The sequence below is a fragment of the Myotis myotis genome, unplaced genomic scaffold, assembly GCF_014108235.1.
Source record: "Myotis myotis isolate mMyoMyo1 unplaced genomic scaffold, mMyoMyo1.p scaffold_m19_p_2, whole genome shotgun sequence".
Classification (NCBI taxonomy): Eukaryota; Metazoa; Chordata; class Mammalia; order Chiroptera; family Vespertilionidae; genus Myotis; species Myotis myotis.
Genome location: NW_023416324.1, coordinates 149,944,793 through 149,969,459, shown reverse-complemented (window position 1 = coordinate 149,969,459; position 24,667 = coordinate 149,944,793). Strand labels below are relative to the sequence as shown.

Here is a 24,667-nt window from a genome sequence, read left to right as displayed (position 1 = left end):
GTGACCAGCTGCAAACAGCCATCATCCCCTCACCAGGCTGGCCAGGCACCCCAGTGGGGACCCCTACCCTGAACCAGGACACCCTTCAGGGCAAACCAGCCGGCACCCACCCGTGCACCAGGCCTCTATCCTATATAGTAAAAGGGTAATATGCCTCTTGGCACCAGGATCAGCGGAGCCGTGAGGCCTCCTGGCACCGGGATCAGCATGACAGGGGGCAGTGCCCAAACCCCCTGATTGCCCTGAGGCTCTATGTGTGACAGGGGGCGGGGCCACAACCTCCCTATCTGCCCTGCTCTGTTCATGACAGGGGAAGGCACCCCAACCCCCTGATTGGCCCTGCTCTGTGTGTGACAGGGTGCAGCGCCCCAAACCCTTGATTGGCCCTACTCTGTGTGTGATGGGGTAGAGCCATAACCTCCCCATTGGCCCTGCCCTGAGTGTGACAGTGGTAGTGCCCCAACCCCATGATCCGCCCTGCTCTGTGTGTGACAGGGGGCAGTGCCCCAACTCCCCTATCGGCCCTGCTCTGTGCGTGACAGGGGGATCTCCCCAAACCCCTGATGGGCCCTGCTGTGTGTGTGACAGGGGGTGGCACCGCAACCTCCCCATCGACCCTGCCTTGAGTGTGACAGGGTGTGGTGCGCCAACCACCCAATGGGCCCTACCCTGAGCGTGACTGAGGGTGGCATCGCAACCTCCAGATCCGCCCTGCTCTGTGCATGACAGGGGATGGTGCCCCAACTCCCCAATCAGCCCTGCTCTGAGCCCGACCAGGGGCTGCACCTAGGGATTGGGCCTGCCCTCTGCCACCCGGGAGCAGGCCTAAGCCAGTGGGTCGTTATCTCCTGAGGGGTCCCAGACTTCGAGAGGGCACAGGCCAGGCTGAGGGATCCCCCTCCCCCCCGAGTGCACAAATTTTTGTGCACCGGGCCTCTAGTAATCATCATCATCATCATCATCATCATCATCATCATCATCCTATCTAATAAAAGAGAAAGATGGTAATTGGCGTATGACCGCTACCCTTCCCATTGGCTAATCAGGGAGATATGCAAATTAACTCCCAGCCAAGATGGCGGCCGGCAGCCAGGCAGCTGATGCAAACAGGGAGGCTTGCTTGCTTCAGTGATGGAGAACTCCAACGTTCCCCGCCTGACTTGCCAGCCTCTCAGCTGCAACTCTAAGCAACTATGTTGCAAATATAGAAGCTAAAAAAACCCCAGAAACCTGCTTTACTCAGCTGGGCTTCAGCCAGCCGGACCGCAACATTGTATCAAATACAGACGGTAAACAAAGGCCAGAAACCTGTTTTCAGCAGCCGAGGCCTCAGAGCTAAAGCTGGCCCAGAATTAAAAAAAAGAAAAAGAAAAAAAGGAGCGGTTGGGAGCTTCAGTCCCAGCCTTAAAACAGCAATCAGCCCCTCAGCCAGACTGGCCAGGCACCCCAGTGGGGACTCCCACCCTGATCCAGGACACCCTTCAGGGCAAACCAGCCAGCCCCACCCATGCACCAGGCCTCTATTCTATATAGTAAAAGGGTAATATGCTCCCGGCACCGGGATCAGCGTGACAGGGGGCAGCGCCCAAACCCCCTGATCGCCCTGCGGCTCTGTGTGTGACAGGGTGCAGCGCCCTAACCCCCTGATTGGCCCTGCTCTGTGTGTGACAGGGTGCAGCGCCCTAACCCCCTGATTGGCCCTGCTCTGTGTGTGATGGGGTAGAACCATAACCTCCCCATCGGCCCTGCCCTGAGTGTGACAGTGGCAGCGCCCCAACCCCCTGATCGGCCCTGCTCTGTGGGTGATAGAGGGTGGCGCCCCAACCCCCTGATCCACCCTGCTCTGTGAGTGACAGTGGGGAGCTCCTCCACCCCCTGATCCGCCCTGCTCTGTGAGTGACAGGGGGTGGCGCCGCAACTTCCCTATCGACCCTGCCTTGAGTGTGACAGGGGGTGGTGCCCCAACCCCCCAATTGGCCCTACTCTGAGCGTGACTAGGGGTGGCATCGCAACCTCCATATCCGCCCTGCTCCGAGCATGACAGGGGACGGCGCCCTAACTCCCCAATCGGCCCTGCTCTGAGACCGACCAGGGGCTGCACCTAGGGATTGGGCCTGCCCTCTGCCACCCGGGAGCAGGCCTAAGCCAGCGGGTTGTTATCTCCCGAGGGGTCCCAGACTGCGAGCGGGCACAGACCGGGCTGAGGGACCCCCTCTCCCCACCGAGTGCACACATTTTTGTGCACCGGGCCTCTAGTAATAATAATAAATATCCTCCCATGAGGATTAAAAAAAGAAATTTTTGGAAAAAGAAGGCCTTTGTCTATAACTATTGTGCCTTTTTTCACGATGCTGGCACAGTTATGAACTCCATAAACTATGATTGACTTATCCCAGTAAATGAAAAGGGAACTTAGGAGGCTGAGAGAGCCTATTAACTTAGGGAGAGCATCGGACTTCTGGAAACAAAGGTTTCACTTGGTCTTTCCACCCCTGCCTCCTTGCTTTTTTGTCATAAGTCTAACCACATCTTAGGTCGGTACTTCCTTTTGCTAAATTATCTTACCCTTTCTCTTCAACTTTTTGAAAACCTCATTCTCATAACTTCACTTTTAGTTTGCTTTCATTTTTATTCTGAATTTTTGGAAGCGACTGAATTGGGAAGCCTTATTGTGCATATATTTGAGATCTCAGAGCAGTTATAAATACAGGGTGTACCCCCAAAATGTATACACACTTTGAATGATTATAAAGTCAGTGTTTATTAACATACAGTTCATTTTCAAAATTAAGTGAGTTATCAGCTGTTAAAGTGTGTATACATATTTTTGGGACACCCTAATCATAAATATTCAGAGCTTCCAAAAGTTCTTTACAGGTTTCTTGTCTCAATCTGATTCCAGAAAACTCAATCAGGTAATACTTATTCTGAGCAAGGATTGATGATATGTGAGCAGAAATTATGGTGACAGGTTTATCAGATGTTAGGAAATAGCTAAAAACGAGCATATTTTTATACCATGCTGCCAAGGGTATAGAAAAAAAGTGAAAAATTACGCTAAGTAGAGCAGTATAGGGAATGTGGGGCCATAATAACATACATCAGTGATTTTCAACCTTTTTCATCTCATGGTACACATAAACTACTAAAAATTCTGTGGCACATCTAAAATACATTTTGATTCATTCACACCAGATTGCTATTGTTGTGTTGGCTGTCATTATTTTTTTTGGACAACCTAAGGGAAAAGAGGTCAATGCTTCCTACTAAATAGTCAGGTATTGCATGTTTTAAAAATTCTTGTGGCACACCAGTGTACCTACCGCGGCATACCAATTGAAAATTGCTGATGTGTATTGTTTTTGTTGTAAGAAGTAAATGCGTTAAAATACTCATGCATTTTAAACAGCCCCTGGAATATAATAAGTAATTGACTAAAAAATCCTGTTATTATTTGCTTCCTATTAAAGAAGGTATACAATAATAAAAATAAGTAACAATAAAAAAAATATACTTTTATAATAAAAATATTTTGGAAATTTAGGAAATTATTGAATAATTGAGGAAATTATTTACTTTTTTTTCAGCAAATATTTATTATGTGCTACCACGTGCCAGACACTCTGCTAGTGAGGGTCACTTACTGAAAATGTTATCTCAAAAAATTATAGCATGGTGCTTAAGAAATCTTTGGCGGAAACTGTTGAAGTGGCAAAGGTCTGGTCCTTCCAGGACAGATTTGATTTTAATTTTGTTTTCATCTTTCAGGAAAAAAACCGTGTGAAACACAACTTCGTGTTAAGAGAGACTCAGTGCAGAACGTCTATGCAGGGGATCCATTTCAACTGGAATGCCCTGTGGTATACTGCGCTGCCAGACCTAATGTGACCTGGTGCAAGTTCAAAGAAAACGAGTGTTTGCCTCTGGGGGCTAGCCATCAGGAACACATGGAATGGGAAGACAGACAGAATATTGTCATTTTTATTCTACATTTTGATCGAGCATCGGCTAGTGACAATGGATCATACCGCTGTTCTTTGAATGATTCATCTGTACTCATTGAAAGTCACTCAATAGCTATTAATGTGATAGGTGAGTTCTAGACAATGAGACTACCTAATATTTTTCTCATCATGTTTCAAGGTAAAGGAAAACCCAGATTCTTAAGTAATTGTGTTAGACACTGAACTTATATACAACATTAAAATGGTGCTACACCTCATAGACTATAACATGTATGCACATGTGTGTGTGTAGGTATATATGTGTTTTGGGGTGAGTGAATTAGAGAAGAGTAGAAAAATATAATACAACTTGTTGTTTTGCCTTAAGGAAGAATAAAATTTATTTGGTAAGTCCAAAAGTAGATCTCTAAAATGTGGGGAAAATTACAAAGTGAATACCAATAGTAGTAGACAGTTTTCTATTTTCTGTCCTTGTTTACTTTTTCTTTTATTTTTTCTTCCATATTTCTGTCCTTGACTTTTACTGATAATAACTCCTTGAAGTTATCTTTGTAGTGGTCAGAAAATTATACATTTATTAATAAATACTTGAAATTATGTTAATAGTTCATGTTTGCACAGAGGCCAAACAGCACACAAATAACCTGACTTCCTGATAAGTTTTAAGAATAGTTATAGATTTAGCTGTCTCCAGAGTCTCTCCAGAGGATCTCAATAGGCTCAAACTACAGAGAAAAGACAGGTTGACATTAAATTGGGCAAAATTAAACTGAATGAAACATGGAAAATAAAAAAGAGGATTGGGGGACAGTAAAAAAAAATATTTGGTTTATAAGACTCTCACAACTAATATCATATTTATTGGTGAAAGATAAAGCTTTTCCCCTAAGAAGAAGAACAAGACAAGGATGTATGCTTCTATTCAACATTGAACTGGAATTTCTAGCCATAGCAACTAGGCAAGAAAAAAAAAAAACACTATCCAAATTGCAAAGGAAGAAGTAAAAATATATTTTCACAGATGATATGATATTATAGAGAAAATTCTTTAAAATCATCAAAAACTACTAGAGCTAATAGGTGAATTCAATGAAGTTTTATTCACAACAGAGAAATAGTAGTATTTCTATTCTCTAGCAATCAGCTAGCAATCTGAAAAATAAATTAAGAAAAAATTCCCCTTAGAATAGTATAAGAAAGAATAAAATATGTAGGAATAAATTTAACCTAGAAAGTGCAATATTTTGGTGCTAGCTGCAACCCTGAGACTCTGCTTTTGAAAATTTGGGGTCAAACTGAATGCTAATTGCCTGTGACCATCCGTGCACTGGTTTACAAACCTCTTTAGAACGGAGGCTGTGTCTCAAACATCTTTGCTTCTCTACAAATAGATGGCATAGTGTCTGGCACATAGTGGATGGTTCAATAAAGATTACTTTGTAAATGAATTAAAAAACAATCTATAGTAAGTGAAAAAAAAATGCCTTTAATAACCTGGAGAAGACTATATTGAGGATGTATGGAATTAATGCTTTCCAGAGAGAATTGTACTATTAATTCACATAATAAGATATAATTCTAACATTTTAAAGAAGTAATGTATATATATTTTTTAACTGGCAAAATAAATGCTAAAAATAAGCAAAACTTTCCCTAGCAAGTTTGGCTCAGTGAATAGATCGTTGGCCCTCGGACTGAAGGGTCCTGGGTTTGATTCTGGTCAAGGGCATGTACCTTAGTTGCAGCCTTGATCCCAGCTCCAGTCAGGGCGTGTGCAGGAGGCAACCACTTGATGTGTTTCTCTCACATTGATGTTTCTCTCTCTGTCTCTTCCCTTCCCTTTTACTCTCTTTCTCTCTCTAAAAAAAAAGCAAAACTTGCCCTAGCCAGTGTATCTCAGAGAGCATCAGCCCAGAGTCACAGGTTCAATTCTGGTCAAGGGCACATACCTGGGTTGCAGCCAGCCAATTGATCTCTCTCTCTCTCTCTCTCTCTCTCTCTCTCTCTCTCTCTCTTTCTTTCTCTCTCTCCTTCCCCTTCCACTCTCTTTAAAATGTCAATGGGAAAAAACAGCCTTGGGTGAGGATTGACAACAACAAAAAGAAAAACTTACAAAAATGTTACTTCCTGGATGATATTAATTATACTGTTAAATGTAAAATAAGCACTACTAGATAATTTATATAATGTATATTAATGTAATATATAACAAAATTAAATATAGTGACATTAAGTCCACCTCCCTTGGAAGAGAGCCTTCTTGTGCGATTTAGTCTTTCCTTGAGAGACCGATCCACTTCTGTATAAGAGAGAGGACTTTAGGCAAATGTCTCTCCCATATTTGGGTCTTTCCTTGACCACTTCAGATGGTTATGCAGTTGATAAAGTGCCTGTTCTAGGGAATCAAGTCAAGGCTAAAATTAGGATTAATAATCTGTTTCTATAATAATCTGTCTCTCCTGTGAAGGAGGGAGCTTAACTTCAGAGAAAAAGGGAGGCAGCAGCCCCTCTTATACCCTGTGCCCTGAGGAGATATGCTTTTTATTAGGATCCGATTGGGACAAAGAATATGAAGGATGCAGTGGCCTAAGAGCTAAGTAAGAGACATTTAAGGCCCTTTAAATTTCTCTTTGAAGACTTCTACTCTCCTAATTTTCTTTTCTCCTTCCTTTCTTTTCATTTATTTTTTTAAAAATATGTTTTTATTGATTTTTAGAGCGATAAGAAGGGAGAGGGATAGAGAGATGGAAGCACTGATGAGAGAGAAACATCATCAATTGGCTGCTTCCTGTACACCCTGTACTGGGGATGGAGTCCACAACCCGGGCATGTACCCTGACCCAAATCAAACCAGTGACCTCTTGGTTCCTGGGTCGATGCTAAACCACTGGGCCAGTCTCACTTCTTTTATTATCACTCTGTTAATTAATACTCCTGAATTCCCCAGGACTTTTCTTTGGCCTTCTATTTTTGTCTGTCAACAACCTTCCACTCTCCCATGTGTTGCCTCCTACAGCTTCTATGATCATCTCAGATTTTTATTATCTTCCTCCTAAATGATTTCAATTTATTGTATGACCTCCTCTTCCTTAGTGTTTTCCAATTTTTGTTCATTTCAGCCTAAAATCTTCCTGATACACTTAATTTTTCTAATAAACTTTGCTCATAATCCCAATCATTTATTGTGTCCCCTGCAGAGCATCCCAGCACTTATAACATTGGGCTCAAGGTTGTTACCCAGCACTCAAAGCCTTCCACAGTGCATCCCCACCTATCTTTCTGGGTTGTTTCTGGATTCCATAAAGAAACACTCAACTCCAGCCTGACAGCCCTACTTGCCATTGCCATATTTTCACCACAGTCCTTCCAATGCTGCTGTCACCACTCCTGTGACCCCCATGCATCTGCCTCCATCTATCAAATTCTATCTCTTCTGTCAAGACCAGCTTATTTCCCAAGTTCTTAATGAAAACTTTCATGTCCACCCTTGAGGAAGTGGTCTCTCTCTCTCTCTTTCTCTCTCTCTCTCTCTCTCTTTTTAAAATATATTTTATTGATTTTTTACAGAGAGGAAGGGAGAGGGATAGAGAGTTAGAAACATCGATCAGCTGCCTCCTGCACACCCCACACTGGAGATGTGCCTGCAACCAAGGTACATGCCCTTGACCGGAATCGAACCTGGGACCCTTCAGTCCGCAGGCTGACAGTCTGAGCTAAACCGGTCAGGGTGGAAGTGGTTTCTCTTTTCTAGCTGCTTTTATGCTATTGAAGGTCTGTGCCTCTCACTTATCACACATCCCCTGGTACTAAAATAATGTATGGATATGTCTTTTATTCCATCAAGGATTATACTTTTCTGGGAAGCAGGAACTGTGTCATAATTCTTTGGGTCATCTCTGCTACCTCAAAAAGTCAAAAAATTATTTAATAACTGGCTTTTAACTGAGTGGAATTTTCCTTTCATGAAGTTATAAAAGCAAACAACAGGAAAGGGTCAAGGAAAAATTCCTTTTTTTTCTATAACTGGAAGTATTCAGTGAACTAAGTACAAGATAAGGAGAAAACTATACTTTGAAATTATATTTAAGAATCATGCTTTTTGTAAATATATTTGGATGTATTATGAAAAAAAATATTTCCTTTTCTTCCTTTGAAATATCTTTCTTAGGAGATATTGGAAAATTTTCTATTTTTGTATCTGATTCCGTTTGCTTTTTAAAATTTTTTTGAATTTATCAAGATGATATTGGTTAATAAAATTATGTAGGTAAATAACACTGAAATAAACATAAGGATGCATATATCCTTTTGAATTAATGTTTTAGGTTTCTTTGGATATATTCCCAGAAGTGGAATCGCTGGGTGGCAGTTACATTTTTAATTTTTTGAGGTAACTCCATACTGCTTTCCACAGTGGCTGCACCAGTTTGCATTCCCACCAACAGTGCTCAAGGGTTCCCTTTTTTCCACATTCTCGCCAACATTATTGTTTGTCGATTTATTGATTCTCACTTGCTTTTTATGTTCAAGTTAAGAATTGGTCTATGTAATAACAGGGATGAAGAAAAGCAGGGGCTTGGACACTGTTGGGAACTATTCTTCCAGAATGAACCAATGCACATTGCAGAGCAAAGTCCCAGAGGAAAAGTTGACAGAGCTGGGGAACAGTCACTGGAACATACAATGGCCTGCAACTCCATCCTTCCCAATCTGCCCTTGCTCAGTTCCTGATTAGGAAGTTTGCAAAGACAAGTGATCATTGTCTGAGGAAAGTGCGGGTGGTATGAGTAGGCAGGAAGTGAGAGGGACTATCTTTGTTTGAGAATGAGTGCTCAACATGTCATCAAAAGCATTCTTTCCTTGTGGCCTTCCACGCTCACTTGGAACACCTGCTGAGTGTGTGTACAGTGGCGCAGTGTTGTTATTCTCGGTACCAGAAGATGTCATACAGGTTGTATTGTGTGTCCTTATCCTTAAGGAATGAGGCAGGGGAATCAGAGCAGACAGATGAAGGTTGTGACATATTTACTCAGTCTTTCTTTGAGCCTCAAAATCAACCCAGTAATTTCCTTTGTATCTATGATCTCAGAGTTACTCACAATTACACAAACTGCCTTTTACTGGATTATTGGGCTCTCTGTTACTATGCTAATGCAGGAGTCATCTCAGATGCTAGCTCTGACTTTAGACATACCTGATATACACCCGCATTCTTTTCACAACCAAATTCAAAACTTACCTTGTTTTTCTATTTCAGAATCGACTCGAAATAACTCAGAACATCCTCTAATAAGTAAGTATCAATCTGGTTAAGTAAAATTAAGGGAACTAGATTGTTTGATGGCTGTAGAAATAATGAAAGTTGGATCTTCTTAATTGAATGGATTTGTTTGTATTAGGTTATCTGTTGTGTGAACCTTCGTTCTTATTCCTATCCACACCCCTCTCCCAGACAGCTGTGTCTGCAGCTGCAGCATGAATAATGCAACATTTGTTACCACTCTGAATTTTCAAACCACATTATACCCAGTTCCAGTAGCTCCCTTACCCCCCCCCCCAAGCAAGCATATGGGGAAACTAAAATGTAACTATATTAATACATTTAGAAATAAAGCTTTTCTGCATAAAAAATTAAGGCAAGTATGAAATTAAAGATGTATAATGCATTCTGATATTTTTATTCTGTAATATTTAATTTTTAAATTTTATTTGTGATCAATTAAATTATTTCATGAGCCAAAAATAAGTTGCACCCTATCATGGACAAACATGGCCTTAATGCATGTTAACATTGACCAAAAGTAATGAGCACCAGCTATATGTCCAGCAAACGATATCTGAAGATGTCAAAAATATCTAGAGATACCAAAAGTATTTGGTATTTGGAGATAATAAAGAGTTATGAGACAATTAAAAGGCATTGTGTTAAAGGAACTTGAATCAAGTATCAGAAAGATGTTGACTTGAGTCCCAAGTGCGCTCAGTATCTGTCTGACCTGGGGCAAGTCTTGGAACAATAAAACTCTTCTCAAGGCATGGGCTAGATAAAAATAATTACTTTATTACTTTTCTTAAGTTATAAGTATGAGCTAAATAAGATAATGTAAAGGAAAGGGCTTGGTGAAGCGTTTTTTGAGAGCTTTATGGATGTTGTTTTACAGGAGATTAACCTGAGCAGAATGAAGGATAATTGTTGCAAAAAATAAATAAGTTGTAACCTAGAACCACCAACATATGCTCAGCAATAAAGCAAGAAGTGAGAGAGGACTAATGCTTGGGATTCTTGGGGAAGGGAAATGGAGGCCTCTTCTTTCTTCAAGTTCTAACAATGCAGAGGGTGTTGCCGATCCTAATATGTTTCAGATTTCCTAACCGTCTTTAGCATTGACTGACATTTCAGATACAACCAGTGCTGCAGGACCACCCTTCAAGAAGGAGGTGGAGGACACACCATTGGTCCTTTATTGTTTGCTTCCTTTGGGAGGATTGCTTCTACTCATTACCTGTTTCTACCTATTCTGCTGCCTGAAAAGGCACCAAGGTGGGTTCCATCTTCCCTCTACTGCTCTGGCCACACATTTAGGGTTCAACTACTAGAACTGATATACTTGTAGTTGGTTTCTGTTGTTTTCTTTGCCAACATTTTGCAACAAACCGTGGGTAATGCTTTCTTGGAGAACAACTCATCCTCCCACCAAAAAGCCTCATGGATTAATTTAGGTTCCTTCTAGTCATGGTGAGACATGCTCACCACAGCACAGCCAACCATTGTGGTAAGGAGGGAACATTGCTGAAATTTACTCATTCTACTTGAGTCAATCTTTGGTCTGTGCGGGAAGCTTTTTTAAATGTTCAGTGTGTTGAAAGGGAGGTTGAAATAATCTCTCGGCATGTCTGATTTGAGTTAGTCTGTCTCATTCTCTTTTTCACACCATATCACACTCTGCCAGTCACACATGCCCTTGTCTATTTGAAGGCCTACTGTCCTCAGAGAAAATTCATCTGCTTGCACTTTCTGTTGCCATTACAAATACATGCTTGAACTGAGCCCGCACTCAACAATAGTAATAAAAATATGGGGTTCGCATGATGGAGGAAGTGTGATATATTTTGAACGATGCCTTTCTGCTTTTGTAAGAATTCCCTCAATGTCACGAGGGAACACTTAAACACATAAGAGACAGATGTATGGAGAATTCTGATCTAGCTCCGGTCTGAATAACTCTATTCTTTCTCCTTTGTTCCTCTCTGCCATCTACTCCCATCCCTTTTCCCACAATAGCAGCCACAGTGTAGCTATAGAAACTAAGTCATACAAAGAAACCCTTATTTCTGCCATAAGAGAAATCTTTGTCTGGGCAGAAATGTTTCTGGTATTTTCCGGTGAGGACTTCTGGAGCCCAGAACCTCCTCAGAATCCTGAGAGAATCTTCTGTAACCCCAATTCCACATCCACAACTCCCAGGATCTTTCCATTGTCCCTCTCCAAGCTTCACTATGTTTTCTGAAGCTGTTGGGACCTCTCTCAGATCTCAGGAAGAGTCAGGGGTAAATCCTTTGACTTCCCACATCCAAAGTGAACTTGGAAGTAGAAAATTCTAGCTATGCAGGTGACCCAGACAGCCGTGTGTCTGGCACTGAGTATAGATTGTCCGCAAACTAGGATTTCCAGCCTTTCAAAAGTGATGTACTAGATGCTATCTCTGCCTCTGAATAATTATGTCGGAGGGCTCTCTGGAGTGAGAAGTGAAGAAAATGGGGCAGCATGAATTCACAAAAAATGAGTTTGTGCGCCGTGCTAGACACAGCAAATACACAAGCCAAACTAACAATACTGCTCTCACTGGTATGCAAGTGGGTGGGAATGGGTAGAGGGGCATTCCACCTCTGCTCTAGGGGCTGAATTTCAAGTTGGCGGTCGGATTCCAGAACCCACATTCTTACCACAGCCCTAACTTACAGGGATTTGGGGAAGAATTTTGTGTTGTTCTTTACTCCTTTTAGTTTCTTATTTTTCTTTTTGAATTCCAGGGGAACAAAAGGAGCCTTCTAATACACCAGAAAGGGGAAATAACCTGGTATGTTCACCGTATCTGTTAAAACAAATGCAATCTATGTTATTTTATGTTAATATTTATATTTTTTATTTGAGTCTCTATAACACTACCATGTGCCAGACATGTCCCAAGTGCTGTATATATTGATTTACTTAAAAAATTTGATTATTTTAAATCCACCTCCATTTGCAGCAGAGATTCCTCAGGATTAACAAGTCTCAGACTAAGTCATGGTTTTTTATTGTTTTGGTTTTTTTTGAAGAACCTGGGTGGCAGTACAGGCTCAAAACAGAAAAGTCAGAGACTGAACCATAGATCGCGGCTCTGCTCTTGGCCAGTTATGTGACTTCAGGCTATTCATTTATTCTCACAAATACCTTAAAGTCCTTCTGGAAGAGAGTTGAGACTTAATAAAGGAACAAACCATAAATAACCTCATAAAATAAAATATGATTGCTTCGTAAATCACACCAGCAGATAAAGAAGCTTGGCGGAAGTTGGAGCTACTATGCAAAAGCCTTTCATATGTGTGTGGGCTCATCAAGGAGGAGACCTCCCAGACAAAGCAAAGATGTTTTGGTGGCAATGCCAAGTTTTCCGACAAGTTCTTGAAATATAAACTTGAGCCTTCCTTTTTGGGTTCAATATTGTATAAATATTGGAACTCGAAAAAGAATGTAAGATGAGGTGATATATTTCTGAAAAATTTTTTTTATGAAACTCTTTGTTAAAAAGAAATACTGCCCTGGCTGGGTGGTTTGGTTGGTTGCAGCGTTGTCCTGGACACCAAAAGGTTACAGGATGGATTCCCAGCCGGTGCGATACTAATCGATATTTCTCACATCGATCTCTCTCTCTCTCTCCCCCTCCCCCTTCCTCTCACTCTAAAATTAATAAACATATCCTTGTGTGAGGGTTTTTTATAGTAACTATAAAAAAATACTTTAGTCATGATGAAGTACTGCAAAGGAACTTGGTGTGTGTGTCTGTATGTGTGTGTGTGTGTGTTAGTAAAACAAAGTAGAGATAAAGATGTAGTAACCTGGAAAGTTCCAGAAATGTGAGCAGCAGATATAGCCAATAATTCTACATATAATATTAAAGGGCAATCAGCATTCACTACCAGCTGCCTAATTTTAAATCAATTCAAATACATTCAACTTTAAAAACTTGTATTGTTTCTAGTAAGTATCAGTAGATACATCACAATGATGGGTGCTAAGATTTTGCTTCCTTGAGTAAGAAACTTTCATTAAATATTATTTCCTTTTGTTCTATAGTGAACAACAACAAACTGCATTTTGTTATAATCAGGCCTGAGAACTATGAAACCATTTAAAATAATAATTTAAATAATTTATCGTACAAGTAAAGGCCAAGTTGGTCAAAATGTAGTTACATATATTTTTTCAATCCTCACCCCAAAACATGCTTTTTCATTGATTTTTTTAGAAGGAGAGAGGGAGGGAGAAACATCAATATGAGAGTGAAACATTGATCAGTTGCCTCCCTCATGTGCTCCAACTAGGGATCAAACCTGCAAACTGGAAATTGAACCTGCCCGCTTTTGGTGTGTGGGACAACACTCCAACCAAATGAGCCACACCAGCCAGGGCTAGCCATATTGCTTCCTGTGTAAGCTGGACAAATTGTTTATGATTTGAACTGGGATTCAAGAGGGGTTTTTCTATGTGTGCAATTATTTGGGATTTTATAAAATTGAATTTATTGGGATGACATTGGTTAATAAAGTTATATAGGCTTTAGGGATACCTTTCTATAATACATCATCTGTATATTGTATTGTCTATTCAGTACCAAAAGTCAAGATTCCCTCTATGGGAATTTTGTTTTAAGGTGTTCATATATTTCACAGGAATTCTGTTTTTCCCCCTTTTATTTGTCAAATATTTCAAAAAATAATAGAAAGGGTGCCATATTAGATCTCTGAGACTGACTACAAATTTCTTGAAAAGGAACCTGTATGGGAACCATGGAATAGAAATCCAAAGTAGAGAAAGGAACTGGTAAACACTAGGCAGACACATATAAAAGCCAGAGTTCTCATCTTATTCCAGAATGGTCCTTTAAGGGTATAAAAGTGCTGGTATACTAAAAACCACTAACCTGTACACTTAAAAAAGTGAATTTTAAGGTATACAAATGATGTCTTAACACGTTTTTAAAAGTGTGTTGTAAACTGGACAGTGCCATACAAATACAGAGTAGGAAAGCTGCTTCAACATTTGCCATCTCTGCCCACCACAGCAGGGCCCACCCACCTTGTGCATCCACCCTTTGATGAGGTGCCCACAGGATAAGTTCAGCTACAGAGCACCACGTTTTCTTTACCCCACTCATTCTAACAGTTTTCCGTGGAAATGAGACATCTTTTGGGAAGAAGCCAAGGTAACAGTCGACAGACACAGATTGAAAAATTCAACAGAGAACTTGATATATTGAATATTTATGTCTATTAGGTCACATGGCAGTCTTCTTCTTCACCGCTCCTCCGTAGACTTTAACCAGGCTCCTTTGCGTGAAGGTTGGAGAACTTTTCATCTGAGCTAAGAGACAGGGACACAGGGACATTGAAAATAATCTCTAATGCTCTCCGTCATCCAGCCTTAGTGTTATTTCCTGGGCAGACACCTCATCCTAGGGAGGCAGTGTACTCAGCAGTTACCACCTAGTTTTTCAGGCCCACACACGCCTGTGTGGTAGAACTCTGCTGAGGAGAAGTGGATGGACCACTGCACACATAGCAGTGAAAACAACATAGGGCCATATGAGGCATGTAGACTGTCAAAAACTGTGGACCTGATACCTTAAAGCAGCTAGGCCAAAGTTCAAGAACATGAATGACAAATTTGGGATTTAAAAAATTGAAATAAGACAACGTCTTCATTTTTACCAGTTGAGTCCCCCTGTATAACTAGGAATTGCAAACAAATAATTGAAAAGAGTGAAAAACATCGGGATCCATTTACTCTCTGTTTCCATAAGTTCACCTTTTTTACAGAAGCTTTCTGTAAGATATTTTACTCTATTTGAAAGCTTAAGAATTTTTTTGTGATATAAATAACAATTGAAATATTTTAAACTTTTCCTAAGCTTTGCTCCCCCCCCCCCCAAAATAAAACTCCAGCAAGGTTTCAATTCCAGGTATTAAATTATAATACTATATCTTAGATAAATCATAATATTTATTTTTTTCTGCACCTTAGAGGGTATCTGTTCTGCTTTATCTTTAATAATTTTATTCCAAACCATATAAATACTATCCATTATGTTGTAGGTTGCCTGAAGTCCCTGAGAAATATTTGGTGCTTTTTTTCATAAATTTGGGCTCCGCTTTTCATCTTGAAGAAGGATTTAAAAGTGTTCTGTGGTCTCAAAAGTGACCAATAATATAGCACAAAGTAACTATTTGGGAAGAACATAGTGGTCCTTAAGCTTTTATCCTTTAATAAGGAAGAATCTGTTTAAAAAAATAAATGTCAACAGCATATGTGAGGAAAAGTTCATTATTTCTCCCCATGTACCGTATAAGGACTCAATTTAGCCTGCACTTATAGTTTGCTAATAAATATGTACCATCACATCTTAAAATTATAATTAAAGCAATTTTTTTTCTCTTGTAGGTTGATGTTCCTTGGCCCTTTAGAAGTGAGCAAATTGAAGTGGGCACCAGACAAAATCCCCAGACACTGCCATCAGAAACTGATGTTTATGATAATGACCCCTGGGTCAGTGTCCAGGAAGAGTCTGGGGTTTATTCTAACCCACATCTGGAGGAAAACAAACAGGGCATTGTTTATGCTTCGCTGAACCACTCTGTCATTGAAATGAACTCAAGGCAGGCAAGAAATGTGAAAGAAGCACCTACAGAATATGCAGCCATATGTGTGAGGAGTTAATTCTCGTCCCGCTCTCCCACCAGTGGTCACTGGATGATCAGCATGTCCATACCATTACTTGAGACCTACAGAATGTCAAATGATATTCCTTGACCTGAGAAGATTCACTTTCAGGGGGGTCATGTTGGAGCTTGGATCTTAAAGGTCAGTGGGACAAATGACTAAGTTCTGCCACAAAGTTTTTTTGGAGCATTTTATATTATTGCCATGAACAACATCTCCTCTCAAAAACTGAGTGATATCATGAATAGCAGTGTAGTAGAACATTTAAACTTAGCTACATTTTACCCAATATATAAAATCAATATTTTCTTTGGAGCTATCAGAAACGCATGTAGGGAAGAGAGATATGTGTTATCTGCATCAGTTCACTACACACTCTTGAAAAAGAATGTCCAATTTAACTAACCATAAATATGAAAATGATAGTATGTTTATTTCCAGTCAATCTTTGATAATAAGAAATTTTCCTCTGTCAAACTAATATTGAGGTTTCTTATATGTAAAAGAGAAATCATTTTAGACTTGATGATATAAGAAAGTAATGAAAAGAATAAATTGTGCAATAAAGATGTGGAATATGCCAACTAGTTGTGGGTAGATGTTCCCAACACCGGAGAAACAAATGCTTCTATCCACCCTGTAAGATTGCAAAGCAAATATCTGTGGTGATGGAGCATTTAATGTATGGTGCATTTATAAACAATGTGGTGACTCACTGTTTGGGTTACAAAGTCTAGTATATATGAATTGACATTATGCTGCTGCTGAATTAATATACTTGCAGGTGTCTGAATAAACATAACAATCAGTGAGAATAGTTTTCATCAGGCAGGTGAATACTGATGGCTTAAACTGCTTTATGGTTGACCTGATGTCAAACTTAAAGCACAATTAGTTGAATGGAGAAAAGTCCAGAATATTTAGTTGGCCAGTATGGGTTAAGATATTTTCAGTCACCACATCTGTATCTTGCTGTTCTTCTTAGTAAGGAATCAGGGCAGATCATACATAGTATGAGCTTGATAATAGTAGAGCTTGATAACCATTTGTTTTAAATATTGGGGTTGCAGCCACTTAAAAGAATAGCAAGCATTTATGATTTCAGTTTTCTGAATTTCCAGAATACTTGAGTCAAATTATTTCAAAAAATAGCCTGCAACTTCATTCAACAGTTTCAGGCTATCGGAGTTCTCAGGTGCTGCTACTAAATAATGCAACAGACCTCATACAGCGCTGACAACAGAGGTTAGAATCCATTTGAACAAAAACACGAGCTGCTGCACAAATGAATGTGAAGGGGTGTGTGTGTGTGTGTGTGTGTGTGTGTGTGTGTGTGTGTGTGTGTATTAGTGTCTAGAAAGAAAGGTGGGTGACTTAGAGAAATGGTAAAAGAGAAGCTGACAAAAGTGACATGCCATTTCAGTTTGCTAAAGAAACTCAGAAAACTAGAGCAAATGAGTTATTAAAGAAAATGTATGAAAATAATGTATGAAATTATGGGGATATGCATATGACATCCCATAAAAGTTTTTGTCCTAAAAAGACTAAAAAGATTTTGTAGTGGAGCATTTCTTATGTAACACTGGTGTTAAAATTTTAACCCTTAGATTGGGGTGGTGAGTATTGTTTTAGACTCATTGTTACCCACCCAGTATAATATCATTGCTCCTAGAAATTTGAGCAACCAATTTTGTGTAGTTTTCTTTTCAGCCAAGCTGCATTTACAGGAAACTTATGTACAGAAGATAAATTAGAATAGCTTGCGGTATTTTTAAAAATAGAAACAGGAAGAACAGGGAGGATACACGTAGCTGTCCTTATCAGATAAACACACAAAGCTGAACAGTTCCTTCATAATGAGTTTAAATATATATATATATATGTATGTATATATATATATATACATATATATGTATGTATATACATATATATGTATATATATACATATATATGTTTCTGAATATTGTTAACAATATTCTTAACATGTCTTGCAGTAATGTTGATAATGATTTCACCTCTGTTAATGATTTATACTTATATTTGTATGATGCTGCCAAAATCACAAATCATTTATGTTTTTATTCCTTCTTAATAAAAGGTGTCAGAGTTATATATGTATTTTGTAAATAAATCTATTTCAGTATTACTTACATGGCTTATTTCATTAATGAAATATGAGAAAAAGAATAGATAATTTAATGATTTTCCATGATTTTAAGATTGTTGACTATTCCCAATAAGAAGGTCAGGTTATTAAAACTTATTTGGAATAAATATAATGTTGACTTTTGTACCAAAAAGTGCATGGACATGAACTTTGAGTGATTCTCAAATCTTACGGCACATAAAAATAACTTGAAGAATTTGCTAAATTGCAAATGACCAACTCACAGCACTAAGAAATTCTGCTTCAGGAGATTCAGCATATGGCTCTAGAATCCTCACATTAAAAATCACCCTAGATAAATTAATTTTTTAATCCTCACCTTAGGATATGTTTTTATTGATTTTTTAAAAATATATTTTATTGATTTTTTACAGAGAGGAAGGGAGAGGGATAGAGAGCTAGAAACATCGATGAGAGTGAAACATCGATCAGCTGCCTCCTGCACATCTCCCACTGGGGATGTGGCCGCAACCCAGGTACATGCTCTTGACTGGAATCGAACTTGGGACCCTTGAGTCTGCAGGCTGACGCTCTATCCACTGAGCCAAACCGGTTAGGGCTTTATTGATTTTTTTAATCCTCACCTGTGGAGTGAGGATGTTTTTTCCATTGATTTTTAGGGAGAGTAGAAGGGAGAGGGGATGGGGGGGAGGGAGAGAGAGGCAATGCGAGAGGAGAGAGAAAGAGAGAGAGAGAGAGAGAGAGAGAGAAACATCTATCACTTGCCTCCCCCTCACCTGCCCCCCAGAACCAGGGATCAAACTAGCAACCCAGGTATGTGTCCTGAATAGAACCCATAACCCTTTGTTATATGAGGCAATGCTTCAACCAACTGAGCCACCCACCAGCGCACCCCAGATGACTTTGACATGGGTTTCTCAGTGCAGAGGCTAGTCTGACGGGGACATGGGACAAGGGCAAGGTGCTGGGGATGCAGGACCCTATCTACAGTAAAGATCCCAATAAAAGACTTTGAAGGAAGAGCAAGAAGCATCTCAGAAAGGGACACCTATTGCTCACTGTTGCTCATTGTCTCCCATTAGCACATAATTAATTAATTGTGGAGATGGTCCTACTTGCTAGATGAGGGGGGTACTTGCTGGTGCATTTTCTTCAAGAGTTGGATTGTCTGTCCAGACAACTGCCTGTGCTTACACTCAAACACTGTTTTTAAAAAAGTATATATATATAATTTGTTTTGCCCATCAGTGAAGCCTTTCAAGGTCCCAGAATTGATTCTCTAGCTTGATCATATCTATCAATCTATAAAAGCACACACACATTTTTTAAAAGAGCCACTTTAGGTTCAGCAAAGCTGAAGAAAAAGTACATAGAATTTCCATATGCTCCCTGCCCCCACACAGGCACAGCTTCCCCTGTCATCAACATCCTGTGCCAGAGTGGTGCATTTGTTACAATCAGTGAGTCCATAGTTTATGCTGAGATGTACTCTTGCTGTATTCTTTTATTTTTTTCTTTATTGTTGAAAGTATTACATAGGTGCTCCTTTCCCCCCCATTAACCTCTTCCAGCCTGCTAGGTTTTGACAAATGTATGGCGACATGTATCCTTTATTATAAAAATGTACAGAAAATTTCACTTCCCTAAAAATCTTGTGTTCCATCTATTATTCATCCTTCCCTCATCTCAAACACCTGGCAGATAAGGATCCCTTTCCTGTCTCCATGGAAACAACCAAGGAAATGAAAACTGTGGCATATCCAGACAATGGAATACTATTCCGTGCTAAAAAGAATTTTAAAGGACTACATACAGTATGATTTTCCAACTATATGACATTCTGGAAAAGGCAAAACCATGGAGACAGGCCCCACAGTAGTTAATTGTGGTCGAAGCTAGCCACTCGTTTGGAAAGTTCTATTTTACGCAGCAACAGGGAGGGTTTCACCACCCAACCCAGAGAGTAAAAATGGTAAGTGAGAAAGAAAACATTACTAGTTTACAGAAAGTTTGTGCTAAAATTGAGATAATAGGAACTGAAAATTCTGTGCTAGAAATCAAGGTGCAGGTTCAAAAAGCAAGTTCTAGGCTAGGGGATTTATCTTTAAATCGGGCCTACGCTGAAGTTAGTCAGGGTAAACCTTCCATGGGGATCACCATCTGCAAGCAATCTAAGACCACATACTAGGTACCTAACACGGCTAAATTCTTCGGTGACAGGGTTGAGTAAGATTCCACTCCTGCCTATCATTGCTTACAGTATAGGTGAAGAGGTAGAAACTAAACAAAAATTACAATCTGATAGTTAAATTTTATCATGAAGGTGGGTACAGAGTGCTATGGAAACACCAAAACTATATTTTGCTTTGCCTGTAAGGACCATGTTATATTCACTGTATTAGAATTTGTGGTCCTGGAACACCTTTAAAATTATATTACTAGAAGATATATTTGCACGCGTATATACACACAGACATGTAAATATAAATTTATATATATCCTCTTAATTAAAAATAAAAGCTAAAATTAATTTATTTAATGTTATTATTCATTGACTTAAACCAAATGGCTACCTTTTGGTGAGAGGAAAGACAGTGTGGAAAACTCAGGATGGAGCTGAAACCGGTTTGGCTCAGTGGAGAGAGCGTTGGCCTGCGGACTGAAGGGTTCCAGGTTCGATTCCGGTCAAGGGCATGTACCTTGGTTGCGGGCACATCCCCAGTAGGAGATGTGCAGGAGGCAGCTGATCGATGTTTCTCTCTCATCGATGTTTCTAGCTCTCTATCTCTCTCCCTTCCTCTCTGTAAAAAATCAATAAAACATATATATATATATATATATATATATATATATAGAAAACTCAGGATGGAAATGAGATTTTAATGAATGTATCTTGGTATAGTTTTAATTGGACCTATAAAAATTATTTTCATAATTCAATAGTAATAATTTATAAAAAAAGTAATCCCCCCCTTACTGTCTATCAGGTTAATAAACATATATATATAATAATTGCATTAAGTAACTTCAATCTGTGTTTTAACTATATATCCATGTAGAAATAAAAAGAACCATAATGATATTTCAATCTCAACTTGGTATTTTTCAGTTATATTGGTATTGTTTATTTAAAAATAATATATGAGTTTAATAAAGGATAAATAAAATATATAACTATTAATATATTTAGAAATAAAACTTTCTTACATAAAAAAATTTAACTCAAGTATAAAATTAAAAATGTTAAGATCCTGCAATCCAAGTTTCGAATTAGAACTATAAACATAAACTCATGATTTTCCCTATTAAAAACCATTTTAATGCTATTAAATCTAAACAAATTAAAATAAGCAAAATAATAAATATTCATAGATTATATAATTTTTAAAATATATTTTTATTAATTTCAGAGAGGAAGGGAGAGGGAGAGAGATATAGAAACATCAATAATGAGAGAGAATCATTAAGCAGCTGCCTCCTGCACAGCCCCTGCTGAGGATGGAGCCACAACCCCAGGCCACAAGCCCTTGACAGGAATCAAACCTAGGACCCTTCAGACCACAGGCTGATGCTTTATCCACTGAGAAAAACTGGCTAGGGCCAGATTATATAATTGTTAGCCTGATAAACTCCAGGAATTAACTGGACATTTATTTTTTAAAATTAAGGTGAAATGTTATAAAATATACAAAAATAACTTCATTTATACATTACAGAATCATAAATATTAAATGGTAGCTTCTCAAATACTAAGGGATCAAATTGATTACACTAGTAGAGAAGACCAGATAGACAACTGCAGCAAGCTAATTAACACCTGTTTTGTCTAAATCAGATACCTGATAGCTCTATCGTCGCCATATAATAGTTGTCTATTTTCCAAAGTTTTCAAGAGAAGAAATAAGCCCAGTTTCTATGTGGAAACATCTAATTTTTAAATCCTTAAAGCAAAATTTTTTTTAATTGTGAAAACCGACTAGAGCATAACAACAGACTAGATTTGTGCTATGTGGTTCACCAATTTCTATCTGTTATAAACAAATAAAAATGTTAGAAAATAAAAAAATTAATATATTTTTATTGATTTCAGAGACAAAGGAAGGGGGAGAGATAAAAATATCAATGATGAGAGAGAGTCTTTGACCAGCTGCCTCCTGTATGCCTCACACTGGGGACAGAGCCGGAAAATGGGAACATATACCCCACACAGGAATCAAACTATGATGTCCTGGTTCCTATGTCGACACTCAACCACTGAGCCATGGTGGCCGAGCTCTAGGAAATAAAATTTAAGGCAGGCCCACTTTTTAGTAATAAATATATAACAATATATAACTATATATAACTAAATATATCCAGGTGCATACTATATTGAATATTCTTAAATATATAGAAAAAAACTTAAAAACATTGCTAACGAACTCCTGCCTCAAGTCATGTTGAAAAACATTGTACCAGACTAGCCCTTAAATATTAAAAAATTATAACTGGACAAAATACGTGAAGCAACTCTTGGATCTCTCTTCCATTTCCCTTATCTTTTGGCTAATAATGTTCAATTATTTTTTCTTTTTATCTGAGTTATGAATAACTAGTTCCAAATGTATTTTATTGATTTGGAAATCTGAAGTATTCTAATCACTACCTCTGACCTCTGCTGGTTTTTAAATTTTTAAGTAGAAATTTTGTAGAAGTAAAACAGTTATAGAGGAAGAACAGACAAATAAGTGCAAAAATTGTTGAAACTGAATCGAATACCTTATGTAATCAGCACGCTTTCAGACCAAGAGACAAACATGACCACCACACCAGGAGCTTCCCTAATTTAATGTCAAGAACTGTAAGCAAATTTAGTTCAATGTTGAGAACTGTAAAAGTCTGATATTATACCTTACTTGCAAGCTGAAAAGTTAGCTGCCATAGATGCTGGGAGAAGACATGATATTCCTGGATCAGAGACAAAGGATTTTATTTATGTACTAGAGGCCTGGTGCACGAAATTTGTGCACAGGGGCGGGGGTTCTTGAGCCTGGCCTGGAACCGCTGGCTCCTAACCACTCACCTGCCTGCCTACCTGATCACCCCTAACTGCCCCCCACACCTGTGGGCCTGATTGCCCCTAACTGCCCTCCCCTGCTGGCCTGATCGCCACTAACCACCTCTGCTTTGGCCACTGCCACCAATGGCTTTATCCAGAATGGACGTCCAGAAGATGTCCGGTCTAATTAGCATATTACCCTTTTATTAGTATAGATGGTAAAGCAAACAGCATGAGCATGGTCATGTGTGTGTTACTTTCCCCTGCCCTTCAAGTGGCACTAGAGTGATGAGGATGAGCCCAGATGGATGCCTGCCCAAATGATAACTTACATTATAGGAGAGAAATTCCAAAATTAGGCAAATTGATCTTTTTTACTGTGTAGTAAACAGAACTGCCCTTTGCTCTGAGGCAGCTATTACCTCTATTTTCAAGGCTTTTTTTGCAAAGTTTCTGGGAAAGATAGTATGGAATACAAGACCTTGAAAAGTATTAGAAAGATCCACATTTTTTTTTTTTAATTAAAACTGAGCTCCCATGAGAGAAAAGGTTCTAGAGAGGTGTGTTGTTACTTGTGTGTGTGTGTGTGTGTGTTTTGTTTTTGTTTTTGTTTTTTTGGCAGCTCTATTGACTGAGAAAAATCTCAATGGGCCAAGAAAAGAAGATGGTCACAATAAACATAACTGACTGAAGTACAGTTTAAATTCCAGCTTTTCTGTAGTGGCTTTTTTGGCTCTGCTCTTTCCCACCAGCCCTGACCACAGGCCCTAGAGAATCAGAGGGTCCCCTGGATCTTTGGGTCTCAAAGGAATAGGAGGATTAAGCTGTGAGGTCTCAGGGATCCAGAGTCACAGCAGGTCTCATTCAGCTTTCAAAGCAGCCAAAACCTCAGCATCCAAAATCACAGCAGGAAATTTGCCTGTGTTATCTGTCTTTCAGAGTAAATGTGATTTATCTCTTTTGAGTTTAACTGCATTTACTTAATTGATTCTACAGTTGCTCTTAATGAACTTTGATAGAATTATATTTCCTAAAGTAGTGTTTTTGAATATAGATGATCCTATCCTATATAATAAAAGGGTAATAAGCAAATTGACCCTAACAGCAGAACGACTGAGAATGACTGGTCACTATGACACACACTGACCACCAGGGGGCAGATGCTCAATGCAGAAGATGACCCCTGGTGGTCAGTGTACTCCCACAGGGGGAGCTCTGCTCAGACACAAACCAGGCTGCCAGCTGCCAGCACAGCAGTGGTGGTGGGAGCCTCTCCCACCTCCTCAGCAGCACTAAGGATGTCTGACTGCAGCTTAGGCCTGCTCCCTGCTGGCAAGTGGACATCCCCCAAGGGCTCCCTGGCTGCCAGAGGGATGTCTGATGGCTGGCTTAGGCCCGATCCCCCAGGGAGAAGGCCTAAGCCATCAGGTGGACATCCCCCGAGGGGTCCCAGACTGGAAGAGGGCACAGGCCGGGCTGAGGGACCCCCCCAAGTGCACAAATTTTTGTGCACCAGACCTCTAGTATAATAAAAGGGTAATAGGCAAATTGACCCT

At 39.4% G+C, this 24,667-nt stretch overlaps 1 protein-coding gene across 1 annotated transcript in view; it reads left to right on the top strand.

The window, feature by feature from the left end:
- The window catches only part of BTLA (B and T lymphocyte associated), a 33,177-nt gene extending 15,140 nt beyond the window's left edge, over nucleotides 1-18,037 (top strand). The window contains exons 2-6 of the mRNA XM_036352330.1: nucleotides 3,769-4,092; nucleotides 9,223-9,258; nucleotides 10,366-10,506; nucleotides 11,997-12,043; nucleotides 15,667-18,037. Of these exons, the coding sequence (XP_036208223.1) occupies nucleotides 3,769-4,092; nucleotides 9,223-9,258; nucleotides 10,366-10,506; nucleotides 11,997-12,043; nucleotides 15,667-15,942 (824 nt within the window). The 3' untranslated portion in view covers nucleotides 15,943-18,037. The remainder of the gene's footprint in view (nucleotides 1-3,768; nucleotides 4,093-9,222; nucleotides 9,259-10,365; nucleotides 10,507-11,996; nucleotides 12,044-15,666) is intronic.
- Nucleotides 18,038-24,667: the final 6,630 nt, after the last annotated feature.